The following is a 24,425-nucleotide window of genomic DNA, read 5'->3' on the forward strand; positions in this document are numbered from 1 at the left end:
ATTTATAAAGGGAATCTGTAAATAGCAGTCTTGTCTGCTACTTGATGCAGATACACCTCTCTACCTCTTCAGGACACTGCCTGACACAAGGAGGAGGAGGAGGTGACATCTACGCCCCATAGGTTCTAATACATCAGTAGATCTACCCAGTTCTTGGGTGAGAGGAGTCACTGTCTGCTCCCTAAGATCCTCCTTATAACCACAGAATCACAGAATSCAAGAAAATGATGAGTTGAAAGGGATCCTCAAGGATCCTCAAGGCTAACTGCTGGCCTTGAGCAAGAGTCACATCCTGTGCTTGAGTGCGTTGGCCAAATGCTTCGGCAACTCTGTCAGACTTGGTGCAGTGACCACTTCCCCGGAGAGCTTGAACACCCTCTGGGTGAAAAAYATTTTCCTGATAGCCAACCTAAACTTCCCCTGACACAGATTCAGGCCATTGTGTCAGTTCTTGCCACTGGTCACCGCAGAGCAGAGATCAGAGCCTGCCCCTCCTCATMCGCTCACGAGGAAATTTTATTCTGCTATGAGCTCTCCCCTCAGTCTCCTCTTCTCCAGTTTGAACAGACCAAGTGWCCTCAGCTGCTCCTCAYACGGCTTCCCCTCAAGGCCCTTCAGCATTTTTGTGGGCTTCATTTGGACTCTCTCCAATAACATTATTGCCCTTCTCTGAAGTACATCCCAGCTTGTAACCCACCTTCAAAAGGGTTACAAGCTCCAAATCCTTTGAGAGTTTCCATAAGTTATCTGCAGGATATAGAATCATTCAACAATGGAACCATCCAACATTCCTTGTTACCAGCTACTGCTGCCTCACAGATACTCACACGGAGGGGCAGCTTCTCCACCTGTTCCATTCACCCTCAGAAAGGGTGGGATGAAAAGGATAAATAGATAAGATGGGGAAATGGGAGGGACAGAGAAAATGGAGCAAAAGAAATATTCCATAGTCCCTCCTGTGTCAACCAGGGTAATGTCACTGAGGACAGATCAAGTAACTTCCCCTCTGCTAGAAGGGGGGAATAATCAAACAACAATATCTGCTGGATGGAATTTGTGTAAATTATTATTTCATAGACTTCTTAAGCATCTCCCAGTGTTAACACCTCTCGCTGCCATGCAGGGGAATAAGTCCAACAAGCTGCCTGGCATGGAGGGACAGTTCTGCTGGCAGTTTCACTTGGGTGAAACCAAGTGGAGTGTCCCTTGTCTGCCATGCAGCGCTGTGGTCCTTCTCCCACACTGAGGCTCCGTGAGCCAGATGCAGATGGCAGGATCAGGCTGTGCTCTTCAGCCAGAGCTGGTAGGAAGAGTTCAGGCTGGGAGAGAGGCCACAGCACGGCATTTGCAAGKGTTAAAGTCTTACTTGTAGGGAAGCATGAAATAGGAATTGGTTTGGAGGAATCCCACTGTTGAAGCATGAAACTTGGCTGCCTGMTACCCAACAAACAGCACCCACCACGACATGTTTTATGATGGATCTTTTTGTTCTGAGCACTACATGCAACTTTTCATTTGGGCAAATCTTTCAGCAGACAGAATTGAGGACAAAGTGCCTTCCCATCCAGCCCACCCTGTCCTCTCTAGATCACACAAAGCACATTTTTGAGCAGTGTTAGGACTTTATTTACTGCAGGCAACGGCACAATTCTCTCCAGCCCAAAAAACACCACATCAATGGCAGCTTYGGTGAAGCCTGAAATTGAGGCCTAAGAATATTCAGTTGTGAGTTATTAAAAAAGCACAATACCAATCTCATATTATGATGAGGATAACTTGGTACCTTTTCCTTCCTTCTGACATCTCTTTCTTTGTACAATACATTTTCTGCTCTCGCTTGTAGCTGGGCAAGGATTGCCCCTTGCTGATGGATGCTGTACGATCTCTCTGACCCTGACTTCATTTCCTCTTTTGAAACCACAGGTTTTTCCTTTCTTCATGCAGGGGCTCCATGGACTCCACTCACTAGTTTCACAGTGCACTGCAATAAACAYAGAACAAACTGAGCCTGACCAATGAGTTTTTGTATACACAATATATATGGCATATATTTTCATTCTGCATCTGCCAAAAAAGTGGCAAAAACTAATGGAATTAATCAGCAGGGAATTGCAGCAATGAATTGACAGAAATTGGACTGTTAAGGATATGCAGCACAAAATAATGTCAAATAATTATGCCAGTTACTGTTTTCTACGCTGTTTTGTAATTCCATTCCTGAAACAAGGCAACAGCAACACAATTGGTCTCAATGAAATCAGTTTCTGGGGTTTGTTCTGAGTTTGCTTTGGTTTGATGGAGGTGTAAGTCTTTTCAGTTTCCRTGGAATAAATTTTGGTCATGCCTGTGTGAAAGGTGAGTGAAGTCATTGGGTCAGGATGCTGCAGCTCATCTCAAAGGTATTGAATTTGGAAATATATAGTTATGAAGGACCAACTGATATCAAACGATGTTACATTCGAAGTCAAGTATCTTTGGTCATCTAAAGAGCCATTATCTGTAGCATACACAATGTGGAAACAAGTCAAGCAGAGGAGAAAGTGGATCAGTGTGAGGTTTCATGGTTCTCAGAACAGTGCAGGTTACCCTTTCTAAATCAGAGTGATGTGAATGCGCATTCCGTACTATTTGGAAGTCAGAAGCTGTGTCATTTCACACTCGTCCAAACAGTGKAAACAAAAAATGTGAATAAGCTTAGAAGCTTAACAATATGCTTTCAAYAGCTATCCTTCTCTTGTGCCATCTMCTCAGTATCTTTCTTTCTAAAAAAAGATAGTAAATATTTATATTTACTTTAATGTTTGGATAATATGGATAATATTTGGATTATAATCGGATTTACTATRTGCTTAAGATTATAAATCACCACTGAAGAAGGAAAGACTTCCAGCCTCTCTATAAGGAGGAATTAGTAAGTCAACATTTTTCCAGATCCAGAACTTACTTCTGAATTTTCTGAAACCTAGAAATTTAACAGGCTTCAGGCAATCTCTGAGCCTTCCTCCAGTGGATTGTCATGTGGGTCATTTTTTTCATGTTACACTGAAGCTCTTCTGTTAAAATAATTGGCTTCCATGTGCGCAAAAAGGTTCTGTTTTTACTCCATAGCTTTAAATGGCTTTTCCTATTTGAGACTGACTCATTGTTAAAGCAGCTGGGTCTACAGCAGTAGGAAACAGCCATCAAGAAACAAAAATGATCCCTTGAATTTCTTTCAAAGATGAAAGTCTTTGCTTGAAAATAAAACGGTAAAAGACTACACTACCACCTGAACTAATATATATTTGAGAAGGAAAATGCCAAACTACTGCATATTATTTTTATTCCTGCATTACTTCCCCTCTGAAACACTCAATGCCAGAGRGAGCTATGTGTGTGATGCTGTGGGGGAGGAGATTTCCATCATGGCCAGACTGTGCCTAAGAGCTCCCTRGTTGCTGGTGGCTGAAGAGGTTTCCGCTGCACTGCAGCTCACAGATCTCARCCACCACAATTCACAGCCAGCCACCAAAATCAGCTAAAACCTGCCACAGCTCYGACATGCCCATGGTGGGGAATGCTAACTGTGAACTGCAGCTCACAGGCAAACATATCACGGTTCTTCTTTCATCTGGAGGGGTGGCAGAGGGATGGAGCAGAGTTAGGTGTGGTGACCTCCAAAGTTGCTCTTGYGTGAATAATCGGAGCTTTTGAGTCAGAGGCTGAAGATACAAAAGCAGGTCTCTTCTCCACAGCCAGTGAGTCACAATGACATCAATCTTACTCCTTCAGTGTCAGTGACACCCTGTTTGGTGGTTTATTTTAATCCTTATTTTCTGAAATCAGGTGATTATGCACGTATACCATTTTGGAGATTGGGGCTTTTTGGGTGGATATTTCCTCAATATATTAGTTTCCAGCCTTCACCTTTGGAAAGGTAAGCTTCAAAATRTTGTGGCATGCATGCTTTGAAGGCTCAGGTAGTACTAGGCAGCCAAAGCAAAGCCATTAGTATTTTAATCTTCCTTAAACTACATGTGGGGTCTGACTTGGTTTTTGAACCTTTGATGTTAGAGGTGCTGCATTACCCTGTAACAGAGCAAGTAAGAGATGTGCATCATTCTACCTCAGGGCCCACCAAACAGGCCCTGCTTCCTGTGGCAGAACTGCCCTTAGCATCARGGCTGTATTGGTGGAATGTGACTGAGTTTGTGCCTTTTGTGAAGGGGCAGACATGGAAATACTTTGAGTTTTTTGTGCTGGAGAATACATCATCTTACGAAGCACATTTTCATTTTAAGTTGCACTTCCCTGGTGTTGTAACTGATGGTGATTTCCTTAGAWGCCATATTCCCTATAAGAAAACCACACAGGACATGGGACTGGACTTACCGATACTAGTGCACTCCATCGTGTGGTTATTGGCTTCCAGCCCATCAGGGCACTTTTCAAGGCACTTTCCACTGTATAAGTAAAACCCACTTTTACACTTTGTGCAGAAGTTTCTGGTGAAGCAGGTATCACAGTCAGCTTTACATTCTGAAATGCAAACAATAAACAAMAGTGTTGTTGCTCCTTGCAGTGGACTGTGTGCTCTCTCACATATACCAGAATCACACAATTCTAGAAACGTCAGACAATCCTCAAAGGAAGCAAATGATATTAGATCTTCTTCCTGGTCTGTACATATGGTGAGGCCAGCCACAAGTGACCCTGGTATGGGTGAGAATTTAGAAGGGATGGCCTGATCTTGAACAGCCTCACACTGATAATCTTCTTGGASACTTATGCAAATGGCAGACAGAGCAAAGCACACAAGAGTACCCCTGTGCTGCTTCTGTCTTACACTGATACCACACAGAAAATAATTAACCCTGTGGGGCACAAGTATTGGGTTGKCTCCGTACTATGTATCTCCATTCATCCAGGAGAAATAAAAATATGCCAGAATTTGGAATCTGCTTAGGACTGTTTTGGATCAACACATCTTTCTTTTCCTTTAAATGGTTCCCTGATGTTCAATCAGAAGTTCTGTAGTATCTCATGTATTCTTTATATGACTACCCAAATTAGCATTGCTGGTGTATTTTCCAGTTCTCAGAAATTTTTAAGAGAAATGCATAAAACCTTTTGTATGGCACAGCTCATGTCTGATATGCAAGGCCACACACTGCTAAAAAGTGAACAAATACTTTACAGTGTCARGTTACTCTGTAAGACTTTACTCTGGGGTCCATTCATTAAATAACTTTTATTACCAGGTAAAAACTGGGAGAGTTTCTTGGCCGTCGCTCTTATGTTTTTATATCACCTGTGGGATTAAAAACAGTGAATTCAACAACAAAAAGAGGAGTGGGGAGGACATTGCGATCTTTTCCAGTTCATTTATGGTTCAAAATCCATAGTGGGGTCAAAATGTTGCCTGAGCAGTAAAGAATAGAGTTGGCTTCTCTGTCCCCCAGCCCAGAGACAACACGGAGTGGTAAATTCCCCCAAATCAGGCTGAAACCTGGCCAGCTGAAGCCTGGCCAGCTTCTACAGGCATTCAGAGGACTACAGTGAGTGTGAGACAAGCCATAAAGAGACCAGGGCAAACCACATCTCCTAGGAATGCCACCTGCCATCTTCTCTCYTTGTCACAGGGRTCAGGAGGGTAAGGGCAGTGGGTTMAACAGCTCCAGCCACCAAGAYTCRGCTCAGTCCCCMCTCTCTCTTCTGARCTGCTGGCATTCTCTCGCTGCTGRAGGGCAGTGCCTGGTTCCCACTGGTGCTTCCTCTTCATGTGGGGATGTAGAGGAGGGTTCTAGGCAGGTCATTCATGCAGAGCCAGGATCCCTGAGCTTTAGGCCATTTTGTGGTCTTTAACTTCTGGCTCGGCTTAATATTTACTGCKCTACTACAGAGAACTGAACAAATAAGAACAGGGGCTGTCCGTCTCCTTCTCTTTTGACTCCTAGGGAGACACAGCATTCAAGAGAGAACAAACAAATCCATGCACTTCCCCTTTCCCCAGCACTTACTTGCACACTTGTTAATGTCGGGATACCGTGTCCCGTAGTATCCGCTTGGACACGAGGAAAGACAGACTCCGATCTGTTTCATGCCAATCCTCTCCAGAACAAAAAAGAGCCTGGGCTTGCATGACAGGCATCCGTTGTAGTCAGAGCATGTAGCACACCCTCCTTGGCAACCCTGGCTCACGTTAGGATGCACTGAGAAGAAAAGCATTAAAAAAAACCCAAAAAAACCAGTGAGAGAACAATATATTAAACAAGACCATGAAATAATGGCTCCTCTGCACTTGGGAGGGTGGACCATCCATCTCTCTGACAGCTCTTAAAGATTGCTTCATTTTTTCTTGTGTCTCTTATGACCTGACTTGTCATTTCAGAAATTATTTCATCTGCATAAAAATGAGAAGCTCAAATGACATCTTCACATCTTGCAGACATAACCAACAGCAGATGATATTTGAAATAGATTGTATGGAACAGCAGCATCCTAGAGAACATTAATTTTTGTTCTTCCTGTTTTCAGGGGCTTTTCTGCCTAGTGTGCACTCACCTCAGCAGATAAACTCATGCTGTCTTATGCTTTCTTTTCCTAGCTGGATGATTAAAAATCAATCTAGTGTGTAATTTCSTTCATTGACTAAATGCCATTTGATTTGGGTTCTGTTGTGCAGGAATTTGCCCTTGTAAAATCTGATGATACTTTGCCTTAAAAAAAGACACAGGAGAGCCATCCTTCTCACCATCCTTCTTTCCCTGGAATGTTCTCTCTGGCATGTTTTTAATCTCCAACAATTACAACCTGATGTTTAGACTTAACTGTGGCATTTACCCTGCTCCAGTCTCAGCATGTAGCATAGGTAGGATTATATTTGCCTTTCAATTGAATTGTTCTAATTCTTCAGACAAGGAAAGGGAAATTTATTATACTCACTTCCTAACTTCTTTAGGGGCTCAGGGATAGCAGGAAAGAGGATGCTATTGCAGACTATCTTTTCAGTAGCAGACATTTATCTGCTGTGTGTTACACTGAAGTCTATTACTTCTCAGTGGTAGAGAATAAAATTTTGTATCCTCCTGTACTTTAGAAGTTGTTGCATACTTTTAATTCCCTCTTGCTTGCTCTCTTAGATAAATTAGAACTAAAAAAATAATGAAGCATCAAGCAGCTCCAGACCCTGTGTCCCCTCTTTTTTTGGCCTTGTTTTATATGAAAAAACCAGGCATTTTTCTAAGAGCAAGCTTTCACCTCTCAGCCTGAGTCATCTGTTATATTTMATATATAGGAGAAATATAGTCCTCATTTATATTTGTAACTTGTATGTCYAAATACTGTCAGCTTCCTGTCCTGCCTTCTCCTCAGGCCAGTGATAATTTTATAAACATGCACATGCCATGGTATGATYGCCTATTTTAGTGCCTTGATTTTATTCTGATCTGCAGACACTGCTAAATGGTTTGCACACACAATGAGCTCGCTTTTGTCAATTCCGTTCTGTGGAGCCCGTGGAGGCAGACCAGAAGTYCTTGTGGATCCATGGCTTACATGTCAAGAGCAACCACTGCCTGCTGCTCAGGGCAGGGCTGCTTGGCAGGGATGTTCAGGAACATCTCTATATTTGTTCACTCACACTCTCAACAGAAAGGACATGTCCCATGTGTGGGAAAAGCACTTCTCTGTGCCCTGAGGGTTCAATGACAAGTCCTGAGATCTGAAGAACCTCAAAGGAAATTCAAGTTTGCTCTTCCTCTTTCATTAACAAAATGAGGAATAAGGGATATATCTCGGTAGGGCTGGATATGCACGAGATGTGCAAATTGTTATGGCCCTGCCGTGCACAAACAATTTCTGTGACAATACAAGAACTCAGCTCTCTGTGCACACTGAGGSAGTCATTTTATAGCACAGCCGAGAGGAAAGTGTGTTTATCATGAGGACACAACACTACTATGAGAATAAATGAGATTATAYATAGTGAGAAGTTGCAACTACAATTCAGTTATCAGACTTGTTTTCACTAGACTCTCAAAGTACTGAGTACTTAATAAAGAGAACTTTTTTTTTTCCTGAAAATATTCCAAAGGTACAGATCTTATTGATTTTGAAATTAAGAGTCTGGAAATTTTTTCTTTTTAAAGTTAAGTAATTGAAAATGTCCTTGTCTCTCTCTCCTCTGTCTTGTGGCTCTTGTATGAAACTACTTTCAAAGGCACACACAGTAATGTGATCTAAGAAGCTGACATTATTTAAAAACTATCTGTGACTTTCCTTCATTTYGTCTGACAGTTGGATGAAAAAGCAGCTGAAGTACAAAATATTTGTCATCAAAGCTGCTATATAAAATATGGATGATCACTTTTGACGGAAAACATATTATGTGTGAGCACCTGTGACACATCATTATGAATAGATTCTCTTGACAGAGAAAACATTATGTGCAACTGCTCTGAGGTCAAGCTGTGTGTGTGAGCCAAGACAGGCAATACTTTACTATTGAAATATGATAATTCTCTATAGCTAAGATCCATTACATGGCCAATTTCCATCCCCCCTTTAAATCCAGAAATACTAAGTATAAAACAAAATGTACTCCTAGCCATTTTCACAATTTCTGCCTCTTTTTGTACATTCCAGATACATCTCATGCAAATTTTACAGCAAAAAAAAAAAGGAAAGCCTGTGATTCCAAGTGGAGAACATTATTGCTAGTGTTATGGAGCAAGGAATAGGATAAAATATGCAAGTCAAGCTCCATTGATTTCATGTCATGTTATGACTAAATGTGTGAAGGAAAATAAACTCCATTTCTTGGAAATTTTAAAGAAAAAGTTTCACTGAAAAATCAGAATTAACATTTGAAATGAAGTTCAGATCTTTTCTCTTAAAAAACTATTAGAAGGATGCTTTAAAAATTATCTTCTACTGTGTCTGTGTTTTTTTGAGTCTTGTATCTGTGTAATAAAATAGTTTCTTGTTGTGCTTGCTTTGAATGCTAGACTGACCCTTATTCAGGTTTGGGCAAGAATCAAAGCAGGGACAAGCTGCATGCTCCAGAAACTGGCATTCTTTGAAAGCACTGGGATTTATCATTGAACCTGGGAGAAAACAAATTGTGAAGTAAAAATGTTTGCGCCTAGACAATGAGATAGCATGTTTGAAGTTAGGCATCTCCAAGCTCCAGCTGAAGATCTCATTCTTGTTACCTCTCAGCCTCCTCCCTCTCTGGTTCAGACCCAGATGTTTGCCAGATCCTTTCAATGGATGGGCCAGTCCCTCCCCTGATGCAAAGGCTGAGGGGGATTGAAGGGATTCCAGAAGGAAACACAGCAAACTCAGGCTCTAAAACATATTGCTGCCACAGGGAGGGAACTTATTACTTCTGGGTGCAGAACTGCCCTTTACTATTCCTCTCTCATTGCTGCAAAGTGTTAATACCTGCAGATCCCWAATGCTTCAGCACACCATAACCCCAAGAAAGCAACCAGAAGTTTTGCTTCTTTTTTTTCCCCTGTATCAGACACTGAGTTCAGAGTTTAAGTGATGCGCCACAAACAGCTGGAAACATAAATCCATCTGGAGAAATCCAGTCACAGTACAGCAGGCATATACATTGCTTCAAATTTCTATACTTAGGTCAACAATAGAAATGGCTAAGTAATGCACATCCACTTTAAGAAAYGCTTTGAAATGAAAAAGCAGGTGAAAAAGCACTAGGAGAGCACAGACCACTCCTGTTAGCCACAAATTACAGATGTGGTAAGAGGGACGAAGAGAGGTTCAGTGTCTTGGCAGAGGGTCGAGCACTGTGGTCTTGTGGGTTAGACACTGGCTGCAGAACCAGGAGGTACAGACTACAGCATTGCAAAAAGGTCCCAAGAAATGCTTTGCTAAATAGTCTTTCTTGAAAACACTAGGTCTTAGGTGCAACCTGCCCCATTACAAAGACAAAAAATATGGAATGTAAAAACATTCTCAACAASGTTCAGGAATGACTCAATGAGGATGAAATATTCTACGCATGACCCTACTAACCACTGAGTGCTCCGCCCTCTTGTACCCAAACACTTTTTGAGCACAGTGAAATCATAAGACTCTCAGGGATGGAAAATGCAGCATAGCAATGGGCAAAACAAGTGGTGGGAGCGCAGAGTCGCACAGACAAGTTCTTTCTCAGCTCTTACACAAACATCAGCCAGGAGCAGTACAAACCATGCGTGTGCAGTCTCATAACTGGCTATAGGTCCGAAATCTATGCCTCCATTTTTCTTTTTGTAAAACCGAAATACTGGAGATTAGAGAAGACCCTAAATTAATATTGAACTATTGCCTTCTCCTGTCTGGCTTTAAGCCCTTTTTTTTCCCAGAGGCCTCTTTTCGTGCAAGATGTTTGTCCAGATATTCATTTTAAGTCTCATTAACAAATGAAATCTCAGAATATTTTCCAAAGCCCTACRCTGGAAACAATGAGTCTTGGTCTCTGTTAAAAATAGAAAGTTGAGGATAAGGAGCTGAGATTGAATTCTGAACTTTTAAGAGTAAGATGCTAGATTTTGACTGTATGCAGCAAATAAATTCTAAACYTTTGCAATGACAATTTTTGATCAATTTTACTTCATATGTAGATTAAAATGTATGGGATCAAAAAAACATGGAAATAAGGAAATATGGGAGGAATCCAGCTAGGCATATGTTCTGATAACCAGGGGCAAAGCTCAGAATAGAAGAATGTTCTTTACCCATTGGCCACAGCTGAGATGCACTGTGTCCTCACCTTTCTCCAACAACAAGATGTCCATTTAGAGGTTTGCTTTCAAAATGGATATGCTAGGCAAATAAAATCCATCCCTGCTGCTGCTCCTGGTTTCTCAGGCTTACACATTCTCACAGGAAATATTTTCACAGCAGCTCTGCTCTGGAATTCAGCTTTCCCAGCTGGGCTGCCCCTTGCTAAGAGAATCAGTCCCCAGCTCAGCTTTACCCACCAGGCAGCACCCGCCAGGACATCAGCCCTTGCGGTGGTGAGGATTTGGGATGGGAAATCCCGTGGGCTCTGGTGTCATTCGATGGCTCTGTGAGCTCACTCACGTTCCTTTCTCTTTCCCCTGCCTAGTGAGAAGCAGCTGCCSGTGGTGGTGGCCTGAAAACAATGCTTCATGTAAAGCAGAGGTACTCTCCATTATGCAGACAGTCCTTTAGGCAAATGCAAACTGCATTTGGCAGTCAGCTCTTCTAATGAGAAAGTCATTAAGGAATTCAATTTGCAAACCCCAGTGTATTTCCTCAGACTCTTTACTGGACAGTGTTCCTTTGTGTAGAAATGCCTTAGAGKTGGGACACTCAATGATGGGGCAAAAATGCTGGACTGGCCATGGGCAGCATGGAGCAAGGACAAAGCCCGGGAGTGGCAGTGGGACAGCACTGGGACAGCCAGAATGCATGATAAATTTGTGTTATCAGTGCTAAATGCATTGCCAGCCTGGGCCAAGGTGAAATCTGGGTTCAGTCTTGCAGGCTAAGCTCTGCTCAGTCACTGGGCCTCAAATCAGCTGCAGGGAGGCAAGGGCTGGATGTGTCSTGGTGAGGGAGCAGCCGGGGAATACAGACCCGTGCATGGCAATCCCTGCACTGGATTGGCCCTAAATTTTCTGGGATGCAGCTGAATCAGTGGTGATAGCTGAGGAATGTGGACTCTCTGTTCAGCCTCCTCTGGATCTATAGGAATCTGAGGCACCCACAAAAGAGGCAAAGAGGAAAAATCAGTCTAAAAGTCAGCTGTTAAAGGCTTAATGTCTTCTGCTTCTCTTTGTGATTTGTTCTTTACAAATACCTTAGGATTTATTTCTAAGATGGTGGTAACTCCTCCAGAGATTTGCCTGACTTCTATTTTGCTTCAGAGTATTGCTGCAGTATTCTGATACAAAACACGTAACAAAGAGGATTCCCAAGTGTCTTCCTATGTTTTGAAGGAAAAAGATCCTATACGAACCAAAAAAAATTTTCCCAAACATTTGCCTGGCTTGACAATATTTTTCTCTTCAAGAGGCACTTCACATTTGAGGCAAAAAGAAGCCCCCACCTATTTTATTCACCAAATATCAACAGTTCTAAAAAGCAACAGGAACATGGGTATGGGACGCTTCCGCAGTCTCAGGGAGTATCCATAACATTCATAGTGGTGTCTGTGGGCAAGGAGGCCCTTGGCCCAAATGGCCAAGACCTCACTGGGGATTGCCTCATCATTATTAAACACATGTCTGGCAGAGTGATCCTGAAAATTAAGTGTACTGGCAGCCAGAACACATTTCCCCTGCATTCTGTTAGAAAGAGCATCAACAGGCTGAAAAATCTCACYAGGGGTGCAGAGTTTTATGCAGTCTCCTAGCATCTTCAGCACAACAGAAATCAGCCACAGCAACCACAAATGGCTCCTTGTCATTCCAGAGAGTTTTGTAAATAAACTGAAAAATTCTTTTCATGGACAGGGAAGGGAAATTGACTTTATTTTTTTTTTTCTCCGCACACTATGGAGCACCAACAAAAGTCAAGGAGCCAGGAAGTTTAACCAGTATAGGAACCAAAGAGGATCCCTGAGAAAATTGCCTTAAACCTCCTGATAGTGATGGTGAAAGTAGCACCAGGTCATGAAATCCCTTCTCACATCAAGTTCTAAATCCTATAAGCAACTACAGATATTACCTTTAGAGTCAGCTGTAGTTGTTTCCAAATACCCAGCCTTCAAGACTATACACTATGATTTTTTTCTAGAATGTAAAACTCAATTAAATAATCTCCCTTTTATTGTGTAGATTAAAAGAGCTGTTATAGAAGGGTAAGTATGTGATCTATAAAAAGTAGCAACCTAGTAATTGTAGTAACCTAATAATTGTAAAACCAGTGCGTTATGACAGTTGTCAGATTCAGCTGCAAATAAAGCTTCTGTGCTCTGMTAAAAAAGGAGGTGTGAGTTTTGGAAAGAGATTATGTTTGATGCACATATACAGTATTTTAATACTTTAATCCAGCAAGTTGCTGTCATGAAGATCCCCAGCTGATTTTAGACTGTTCAGTGTAAAACACAGAACTCCAAAAACGAAGTTGTCAGCATCATTGTGACTCCCTTGACTCTCCAGTCTCYTCCCTACAAGAGATGCATGCTTCCACTTTTGCAAAGGAGCAAAAATGTATCTTGTACATKCTCATTCTTTGAAACATACTTGATTTTCTGCTTGATGGTAGTGTTCCATCTACCATCTATGTGTTTCTARCAATGGTTGTGAATGCTCAGGCTATCCTAGGGGCAGCAGAGCCAGTACCCCCCACACCCCATTTGCTTTTCCAGTTCTGTTCTCCTAACATCCCGGAGACTTTTATTGTTGGGTATTACACAGATGCTCGTGTATTTCCAATCTGTATAAGGATCACTCAGCTCATACTGTCAACATTACACAACTACAGTAGCATTTGCAAGTTTCTCGTTTCCCACAGGGTCTTTAGAGACCAGAGTTTTTCTCTCAAAGTTTTGTTTCAGAAACCACAGAAAGAACAGCAGGATGTAACAGATTTTACTTTCCATGCTGGGGACTAGGGAGAAGGGTTTAGACCCTTAGACAGCAAAAGCCTGTAATCCCATGTCRAAATTATGATTTTCTACTAACATGTTTACAGCGTTAAAAAATTAATAAGCCAGACAGCAAGCCAGCCCACTGCCTTGGCGGTGCTCAGATGTGCTTTTGGTCAATTACTTAATATCCTCTCAATTTAGTGTATTTTCCTAAGTGGAACTGATTAAAWGTTTGCACTGAATGAAATGATTTCTTTGTGTGTAACAATTAAATTCATACCATACTGAAACTAGCTGGAAGTCCCAAGTATGTTGCTTGTGAGGGAACCGTTCTGGTCTGATGCCTGAGGATGTTGAAATCCAAGACTCACATCAAGATTTCAAGTCATAGTATAGGTACTAAGGAATATCACAGTGCTATAAATTCTCTAAAAATTGTATTCTACGAATTCTTTGAAACAGGGGAACATTCTGACCTCAAATTTTCATGAAGGAAAAAGGCTAACTTGTTCAGGCTGACTGGACYTTCCATCTGCCAGTGACACAAAATACTGTCCAAAATTCCAAGTTGRAATTAATGATTAAAATACTATCCAGTGACTGCTCCTCTGTTGCAGTGCTATGTAGCGATGCATGTGCTATCAACACTCAGCAAATGATGATCCAACTGTTTTCACCTTTCCCTCGTGTCACTGGGACTCATGCTAATCTAAAAGAAAAGAAGTCAAAAGTTTCTGAGTGCAAAACACTATGATGTTAAATCAAATTAAGTCTAGTGGAAAACAGACAAGAGACATCATCACCAGTCAGCTTGGACTCACTGACCAAAGTCCTGGCCCACCAAAGTCAAGGGTAAAACTCCTGTGAGGAAAAAGGGATGAGGATTTCACTAATTTGTGTATCCACATTAGGGTAGTCCATGGTTTGGAACACAGTTATCTGATTTTTGGAGGGCAATGTAATTGGATGGCCTGTATATTTGGATTAAGTAATAGAACCGGTGAGATTTTAGCAGGCATCTGATTCCTGAGAAACTGACTCAGTTCAACAGCTCCTTGTGCCTGCATTTTCTAGTGAAGTAACTATGAATGGCACGTAGTCAGAGCTTGCTTCATCACTCCTTGTGCGTGCTGCCCTCCCTTTGAAGTCTGAGCCTTTCCCTCCCCACCGGCTTCACTGCCGCACACACTGACCCACATGAAAGAAGCCTGGCGCTCACACCGAGCATCATTCACTCCCCCAAAACCGTAATGCAGCTGACATCACAGCAGTGACACACAGCAGGCAGTTTACCATTGAACTACAGCTGTGCTACAAAGTATTTGAGCTGAATTATTGGGGTGCTGGTGACGAAACCAAGGTTATCATCCATTTAATGCTGAAGCAGAGAGAAAGTTCATTTTCTGTGTGGTGGTACACCACCACTTCCCTGAGGATTTGCACACCAATCAGCTCAGTTGATTGGAAGAGCAAATGGATTAATATGAATGTAAATGTATGTTTGGGGTTTGTTGTTTTATTTTTAAATTAATGTAACATCTGTAATAGTATGTTTGTTATTCCAAATCCAATTAACAGTATAACTCTGACACGGTCCAGGTAGATAAATGAATCAAAAGCTTATCCACAGGCTGTATTTGAAAAGAGGAGCTGCAGTCTGCACAGGGCTGTAGGTGACTGCTGCAGCCAGTGGCTGCACAGACCAAGKGCTCTGTTGTCCCTTTGCTGCCACCTCCAGAGTAGAAAACACCCCCTGCAGCAGCCCAAGGCTAAAAGCTGCCAGGATGCTCCAGCCTCTTGAGGATGCCCTCGAGAGCATGTGCAGCAACTGCRAAATCASTTTAACTGATTAAAGGTCTTTATGRATMTTTTGCTCTGCTSCAAKRTCTGCCCMTAARGATCACATCTATAGAGGATGARAGGAATGCAATCRTACAAGGATTTTCGAAAATGGGATTCATTCAAAATTGMCATACAATGCGAAAAATCAGACATTCCCACAAGAAGAAAAAGAGAATGTAGTTCACTTTGTTTGGAATATTTGCATTCAGTTATTGGAAAATAAATTATGACAAAATTTCATCAAAATATTTGACAAAATATTTCTATTTTTAAAGAGTGACATGTTCAATGGAATTTTATTCCATTAATGATTGTCTGAGTGGCTTTAATTTGTAATAGCAATAAAATGTTACCTTATGTAAAGTCATAAGGAATTATAAGATAGAATTTCAATTTAAAAGAAAAAAGAAATTCTACAGTAAAAAAAAAAATAAACTGAGGCCACCTATTGACAGTATTAGATAAAGAAAAACAAAACCCCATAACTGAATAATGATCTACAAAATCAAAGATTAAATATGTTGGAAACTTCTGGTTAGTGTTATGAGTCTTATAAAACGTTTTATAGTAAGAGCTGCAAAGTCAAAGGTTTTACAGACATTTTAATGTTTCTCTACAACAGAAAAAATAGGAAAAAAGGTATAATTGGTCTTTAAAAATTATCTTCAGCCTAAACTGAAAAAACCCATACCTTTGGAAAGAAAAATTGTCTTTAGCCTAAACTGAAAAAAAACCCATCTTTCGAAAGATTAATGGGCGAACTACTAGTTAGAAATTTTAAGGCTGACTTTTTTATTTGTGTGATATATTATTTAGTAGTGACATCTGACACTTTTTATGCACAATTGAAGAAGTGGTTGTAAAAACATACTTTTGTGGAAGTATTTCATGGGTAACAATGGCAGGAATCACAAAATTCAGGCAGGATCAGAGCAGCATCCTGAGGGCATGTGCTTAATCTTACTCTGCATGTGCAAGTACAAATTTGAGAGAYACCTCTTCCTATCCAAGCTCTTGCACTTGATGATGGAAAATGATCCATTTGCTGTTTCGTGGCCCACAAGAGCTGCTTTTTCAGGTGTCAGATGCCTTAGCCAGCTTGCAAAATATGCTTGGCACTTTGCAATRTGCTCTGTTGAAGAACATTCCTTTAAAAACTCCAGTAATGAGGAAGAGAGGACTGTTCAGTTCTGTTTTGTCACACTGTAACTTAATTAAGTTAAGCAGATGCAGAATGAATGATAGAAATAGAACCCGTTACTGCAAATAGAACTGTCTAATATAAGTTGTACCAACAATTAGTTAGGCTTCAGTGAAAACCAAACATCCCCTAGATATTAGAAAAGCATGAAATCACAGCAGTTATTTTTAAAACATCCAAAATGATGAATATTTGGCAGCTCAGCTGGTGGCTAGTGGCTTGCCACCACGTTGGGCTGCCATGAGACAGGACTCGGATGTGAGATGACCGCAACGACACCACTCAAAATGCTGGGCTGCTGCAGAAAAACTGTGCTGAAAAATGTCACAAGCAGATGCCAGAATGGAATAAGTGAAAGGAAAGATTGAACTGTGCCCTAGAATGAAAACATCCTCCTTAACAGGCTCCTTGACCTCCTGGACTTGCATGAATCAAATCAAGCCATTTGTCTCACAGAGGTATCAAACTGCTATCCCCTGTACCCAACAAACATGCTCCTCAACATCATACATGAAGGGATCCAACCCTGGGGTAGAATGATGCACCCGGTTATCAGTTTATAATCTGCAGACCACCAGAGCTCTGCAKTATGTCAGAAATCAGGAAAAATTATTGTGATGGTGTCAGTTCCCCAGCYCCAAAGCAAAAATGTACACAGTCCAGTACACGTGAAAAAGAAACCATGTGGAAGAAAATAAAAGGTATGGGTTGACTTTCAACATCTAGTTACTCAGTCTTTCCCTAAAAGTACCACTGAGTTATGTTCCTTTAAAGAAAATTAGGGCTTCTAGGGTTTGAAGGTTGGTAACGTTGGCTAGTTATGGTCCCTTTCTAGCATTGTAAAGTTTAAAGAATTAGATTCTACATTTTCAAACCTAGGGCCTCCAGTGAGATGACTGATCTCCTGCTTCATTCCTGTGCATATACCCTCATTTTCAGAATAGCTGTGGCAGAGACAGGTGGTCAGGGGTCTGAAAATGCAGCTATTTATTCAGGAGCCCAATCAAAGAATTGCTTCTTCACTTCTAGAGCCAGACTTGGTAAGTTTTGGCTTTGTCATCTTTGAGCTTCAATTTATTTCATCTGTGAAGGAGTAATGATACCTATCTCTTAGGACTGTGAGGTGTTTAATCCATGGATATTTACAATATGTCCTCATCTTCGACCTAGAAATTTCTGGCTTTTTCACACATGCAAGCCTTCATGAGAGAGTCTGCTCCTGGCACCACATTAAACCTTGCTTTATAGAGGTTCTCTCATACACATCAGATTGTTACGGGCACAGCTATTGAGTCATGGGTGCAAGTGTGGTAACAATTTACTGCAGTTATTCGCACATTTCCAAGCMCAGATTTCAAAGGCGGACTGAGACAAGTAGAGAAGCCAGTTCTTTTAACTTTCTGATTTCTGCTCTGTGACTGAAGAGATTAGATTATTGGAAAACATGCTAYTAGCACTGGCTTGCAGCCAAAGGGTCTGCTGTGGATTCTGTAAGGGGTGCTGTACTCACTGTAAATTAAGGAAAAGAGCTGGTTRAGTTACTCCAGCGAGGAATGTTCCCCTTGGGAATTGTCCACAGCAAACGAGAGCTGTGGTTGGTGAGGAAAGAGCAACAGGGAGAAGAAAAATAACAAAAAAGGTCAGAAATTTCAGGGAAATAAAAGGCCCCTTTTCTCCTCTATACTGAGCACTAAGTTAACAAGCTTTAATGTTTCTTGATCCCTTTTATGCTACTTTCTGCCTACCCAGACCAAATTGGAAAACCCCCCCATACAATTACCATGTAAGCCCATGATTAAATTCCTCCCCATTTGAAAAAGCACATCAGCATTTKGTTACCTACACACATATGTTACAGACCCCTTGACTTCAATTAGACTTAAATACCTGATTAAAATTAAGGTCTCGTTCTTGAATGGAGGCKCTTGTGCTTGGAGCAGACACTTATCTTCCTGAAGTAGGCAAAAGCCTAACTCCTAATATATTAACTCTGAAAATAATGTCTTGAACTTCTCAGTCATTAAATTCAAAGATTAAACAATTTCTATTTTTTTACTTCTCAATAATTTTAGGTAATTTTGTATTGGAGAAAATAAAATATCAAATATTTTCAACATAATGACCATGTTTTCACCGTGTTCCAGAGAGAAAAATCATTATTCTTTTCTCCTTATTTTTAGAAGATGGGAAAAAAAATTCTCTTTTCTAATACTGCAGAGAAAAACATAGCTGTGTGAATTCAAAAGACTTATGAAATGCTTCTAGCATTACTTTATTAACTTTCAAAAATTAATGTTAATGCTTTTTAAATCACTGCYATTATATTTGGGAGTGAGATTCCTACAGTGCTTGGAGTCAGCAACCCTGTTCCTCTCAGCGAGAGACTCAACAAAGATGTTAATTTCAGTACTTTTAATATAAAGGTGTGTTTAGATTATTAAATAGTTTTATAAGGGGCTACTAAACTATATCCACTCAGGAAGGCAAACAGATTGCTTTGATTTCAGTAAGAATCAACCCAGTGTCCTGTAAAGGGAGAGATTCAAAGCCTGTTCATTAATCTCGAAAGTATCTTTTTCAGCTTAAATCTGCTCTTTGCTGTGTGATACTTTCCATACCAACGTCATATGTAACACTCCATATGGTAAAAAAAGCCAGTACCACAAAGGTGTTCTCTCAGAAAATTAGAAAGAGGTGCTCAAAGGCAAGCTAAGTAAAAATGAGGCCAAATGACCAGAGAATTTACAAAGTTTATCACGTACATGGGGAAAAGAGAATGAGTATAATTATTGCAAACTATTATGATTCCAACCATCCTCAAAAACCCTGAGAAAGCTATATAACCACACTGCAGCAGCAGCAGCAGTAAGAATCCAAATATATGTGCAGTTCTACAGGACCTTTCACCCTGTGGTCTTCAAAGCACTTTATAGCAACCAACAGAGATGCAGCTCCTCGATGGAAGTAAAAGCTTTAGGGGCCATATTACCTTTAACAAACCAGCTATGGAGAAGAATGGGAAATGCACTGCCTGTCTGATGGCTKCTATAACCAGCCTGAGCTGAGACATTTGGGGAACCTCTCTGGCTGGAGCTGTGACTCTTGCCAGCAAATCCAGATGGGTTGCTATTGGCCTTACTCTGCTTTGCATCGCAAGGAGGAGGCACAGCCATCCCAAATGTTTGTGTCAAAGCAGCAGATCCGTACCTGGGATTAAGGGGGCACAGTGCATCACCTCACTGACATTTTTCYTCCTCTGAAGATCTCTAAGCTTTGAAGGGTCTTGTTGCTTCATMATGCATGAGAGCTGCTGGTGGCAGGTAGGGCACAGCAATGAGGGGAATTGGGGTGTCCTCACGTCTTCCCTTCCAGCAGGAACACAGTGTTTTGGTTGAAACATAGGGACAGCACTGTGTTAGACCCTGCCCCAATTCCCCCCCTAAAAACTTTGTAAGCAAAGWAYAGGTACATGAATTTTATCACCAAAAGMCTTTCMYTGGCATAGAACAGGGCTGAGCTCAGATATGCTGAGGCCCTGCCATGCCTGTTCTCAGAGATAAAAAAGCATAGCAAAATCTGCAACTAGCTTAGTGGAGTGTTTTCTCCGAAACCAGCCTTGTCTGAGGCACACTTCACAACAGCACCTCTTTCTCTAGGCAGGAAAAAAAAAAAGAGCAGTCTGTAACAAAGCATTGCCCCTAAAATACCCATGCTACAAAGACATCTCTCACTGGAAGTAAACGTATAACTGATCAGTGGTTGGAAATAGGTATCAGTGAGATTCAACCACATTGATAAAGATAAAATTCAGAAAGCCTTGGTGKATAAAATCATTGCAGCACTCTCGGGGAGGCAGTGTAGTGTCTGTTACAAGTATGTTTCAAATCAGAGGTCAGATATATTTTCAAAAGCATGCTGTAGTTTAATCATAAATCATTGTGCCCAGGAAAGGAACCATTGAGTGGATCCAACAGTTTGTGGTGGACACCCCTTGCTGTTGTACCCCTTCTAGGGCCACGTGCTGGCAAGCTAGCCTTTTGTTACAGATAGTAGCAGCAATATCACTGYTTTCTTACTCACAGTGGGTTGTGTTAAGCTTCTCAGTCTAATTCTAATGATATTAAAAAAGAAGAGAATTAAATAATGGTGGCTAAAAGCAAATAAAAGTGCCATATTTCTAATATAAGGTGATGATCCATTATTTTCTTTGTGATTTGAGAACTACTTGTTTCACAGGCAATTTCAGAAATAAAATAAAGTTTAATTTCCTTGAAACAAACTCCATGTTGTTGCCTAATGAAGAAAGTTGGATTTTTATGTCTAGTAAGGCTTCAATATAGCATGTCTACTGAATGAGACATCAGTGTAAGCAAACAGATGGTAGGAGACTTATTATATTATAAATTAAATTATATATTTGTGCAAGATGGAGAACAGGAGAATATCAAGAAAGTATCTTTTTGATTCCACATAATTTCCTCTTCTTGTTTCTTAGCCACTTGTCTAATCCAGTTTAACGTATGTATGAAATTACTGATAAAACAAAAGAAAATAAACAGTACCTTTTTATTTTTTTTAAAGCCTAAATATATATCTAAATTTCTTCAACTGTATCAGCTCTTCCTCAGTTTATTTATTCTTTGTATCAAAGAAAATTTTGAAAAGCACTAATAAGTTACTATTTTAAAGAGGATATAAAGATAGAATGTTGTTTCACATAAAAAATGGAGTGAAATTATGCAACACTCCTCCACCTCTTTCAAAAAGTTGAAGGAAAAACCAGCCAARTTGTTCACTACTACTATCTTTTACAAACTATGGAATATATTCCACTTTCTTTCTTGAGTCTTGTAGAGGTGTTAATGGTGATGTGCTATACAGAACTTAGAGACACCATTACCCTAGAGAGCATATTCCCTCATCCAGTATAGCTGTGAACAAAAGAAAACAAATTGTCTTTGCAATTACAGCCTCCCTTCTTATAGTTTTCTTTCATCCCCATTACACTGTGACTCCTGCTCGGAAGGTGCAGCCCATCCTCTCTGAAAGGGACCCCCAATCCCACTGTCCCCAGGGTAAGCATTCACATTTGGGCTATGTGGCTGTAAAATGTTTCCGTTTTCAATCAGCATTTTCACACTCAAATTGCCTGTGCTAAGATGTAACTTAACATGGAACAGCAGATTTTGAGAAACAATTGTTTTCATTGTGGCCATTAAGTTGTAAAACAGGTAGGAATGACCCACAGCATCACAAACTTGAGGCAAAATGATAACCCTGCAATCCCCCTAAAATGATGCATAGTTAAAATATCTGTTGTCTTTGAATGTTCAAGTATGGCTCTAGAGCAGGAATTAAGAGCTATGGAGGTTTGGTTGCCTTTAAATACAATTTAGGATCTCYGAACCTTTTTTAAAATTAAGGTTCCTGAACTTAAGGACCTGTGCTGGGATTTGTTTCCCCTTATAGGAACTGAAGATTTGGACACCCATGGCTGAGCCAGCTTTCCAGGCTCCTAGAGTCAACATCTGTCTTGTCAGATTTAATTCTTCTACAGATGGAGACCCTCTGGGCTTGAGGACAGCAGACTTGGTAGTCATTGGAGGCAAATAAGCTCTAGTAGGACTGAGTCCATCTGAACTGTTTTAAACCTTTGACTTGGGATGAGGTAGCCCAGGAGTTGCCATTTTATGTCCAATGACTACCTCAGTTTGGATGTTCATACTTGCARTATCTGCAGCCAAGGGATGCGGTCAAATTATTTATTTGAGCCAAATGTCATTGTCCTCTAAATATCAACAGATCCCTGCCAAATKATCCAGTAACGATCCTTGAGATTCATTGAGATAAAGAGGTCTGATCACCCAGATTTTAGCAAGATTTAAAAGTAAGTGCTCTGTATGTCTTAAAATGAGACCACTGCTGTTGGCCAGTCGTGGAAGGGAATWTTTCTGCCTCCTCTACAATTTCTGAAAAATTATGACATTGCCCTCTTGCAAAAAGAGGATAAATATGAAAAATGAACTGATATTTGTRCAGGTTTTGAAAAGTCTGGTGCATWCTTGCTGCTGCTTTTTSCTGTTATTATTTTAAGGGGAATACAGTAATTTAAGGGAGTTTTGTGCCAAACAACTTCAGTTGATCCCAGCTACCCAAGCCCACCAGCTTACAAATATTCCTCTTACTTGAAGGGACTACTGAGTCTGCCCCACTACAGCTTTTCTAGAGCATTGGTATCTGCTTGGTCTTCTGAAGCTCCCATATATGCCTACATGGTGGTACAGAAGAAGATAAATTGCTTTACATCCTACCTTCTTCCCTGCTGTGATAAAGAAGCCATCAACTTTAAAGTCCCCCTGGTCAGAGATGGGAATAGCCACCAAGTCAGCACATTACTGCTCAGTAGCTCATACCAAGCTCTCCCTGGTTGCTTTTATTTATTTCTCCAGTTAAGATACAAACTCACTTATAGAAAATGTTGACTAATTGTGAAAGGTTGGATATGACTACGAAACTGAGTTCAAAGGATGAGCRCAGATTGATGTCTAGGATAACCTGGTGACTACACAGACATTTTATTTAAGGTAAGGGGACAAGAAAGGAGGAGATGACTGCTAGCTTCAAAAGTTTGATGTGATGTTAGGAGGTCTGCCTTACATRCATTATTTGTGAGTACCAGACATTATAACTCTCGGAGAACATCATAAGTGGTCTGAATCAGTTCCAGGCCTTTTTCTTGCAGGACCTAACCTGTTCAAGGTGGACACGTGAGTCAAATGCTGTGATCCAATCTTTACCCCTTGCTCTGTTGGAACYAGCACACTCTGCTCACTGATAACTGACAATAAATAATTAAAATTTWAAAAATCTGTATCACCGACTTCTGTTGTGATAGAAAAGTCTGCTATGGTATGCACATGCATAGACATATACCTGCTGTTCACTGTGTTCCTAGAACACCATTTAYCTTTTTAAGCAAAGAAATTGTCTAACATGTAGATGTGTTTATACATCGTCATTCATCTTAGTTTGTTATAAAAGCAGMATTTTTTTTATTCTCAAAATTATGTCCACTGGAAGGAGACTTGCGCTACCATTACTTCTTAAGAATTTCATCATAAGCTCCAGAACAGTGTTAGTGTTCGTTCCTTCCCTGCTACTAATATCCCACTGCACAGGGAATATTTAAGGTACTGTATAAACAGGATAATTTTGAAATACAGTAAGAGTTAAAACATCCACCAAACCAGTGCTTGTATTTTCCCCTGAAACACATGACAATTCTTGATGCATTTTGAGGTGGAAGGGGACTCGGTGGTTTGGGTTTTTATTTGTGAGGGGTTATATTTTTGGGGCAGACCAGAGAAAAGCAAAGATGTCTTAACTGGGACTCTGAGTACATTTGTGGCTTTACACGGATCATTTCAAATACATCGGTCAGGGTAGCGCTCTCTGCCCGTTGCTGCCTGGAAGATTTGCAAGCATGGTACACACACTACAGAATGCTGTCTCTGTGCTGATATTTGTAATGATAACACACTGGCGCTCAAATTACACTGCGTTCTGGTTGCTGCCTTCTGTCTTGCCCTTCCTTACAGGCAGGATTTTCAGATGCAATTGTAAAGCGTCTATAGCTGCAAACATTAATAAGAGCTATCACTTAGGAGCAGTTACTTACACTTTGTTTAATCTCTAATGGATTCTTCTAAATATTTACAGTAGAACAGTTGTCAGACCAAATGCTGGACATTACTGGCAACTTCCCAGGAGCCAAAAAGGAGAGGAGAGGAGAGGAGAGGAGAGGAGAGGAGAGGAGAGGAGAGGAGAGGA

At 40.8% G+C, this 24,425-nt stretch overlaps 1 protein-coding gene across 1 annotated transcript in view; it reads right to left on the minus strand.

Moving 5' to 3' along the window:
* RSPO3 (R-spondin 3) overlaps positions 1 to 24,425 on the minus strand; it is a 60,423-nt gene that overhangs the window by 20,696 nt on the left and 15,302 nt on the right. Inside the window, exons 2-4 of the mRNA XM_057363603.1 lie at positions 6,000 to 6,191; positions 4,372 to 4,518; positions 1,784 to 1,981 (exon numbers count right to left, since the gene is read on the minus strand). Of these exons, the coding sequence (XP_057219586.1) occupies positions 1,784 to 1,981; positions 4,372 to 4,518; positions 6,000 to 6,191 (537 nt within the window). The remainder of the gene's footprint in view (positions 1 to 1,783; positions 1,982 to 4,371; positions 4,519 to 5,999; positions 6,192 to 24,425) is intronic.

The sequence above is a fragment of the Malurus melanocephalus genome, unplaced genomic scaffold (assembly GCF_030028575.1).
Source record: "Malurus melanocephalus ecotype Western Australia unplaced genomic scaffold, MMel_1.1 scaffold_29, whole genome shotgun sequence".
Classification (NCBI taxonomy): Eukaryota; Metazoa; Chordata; class Aves; order Passeriformes; family Maluridae; genus Malurus; species Malurus melanocephalus.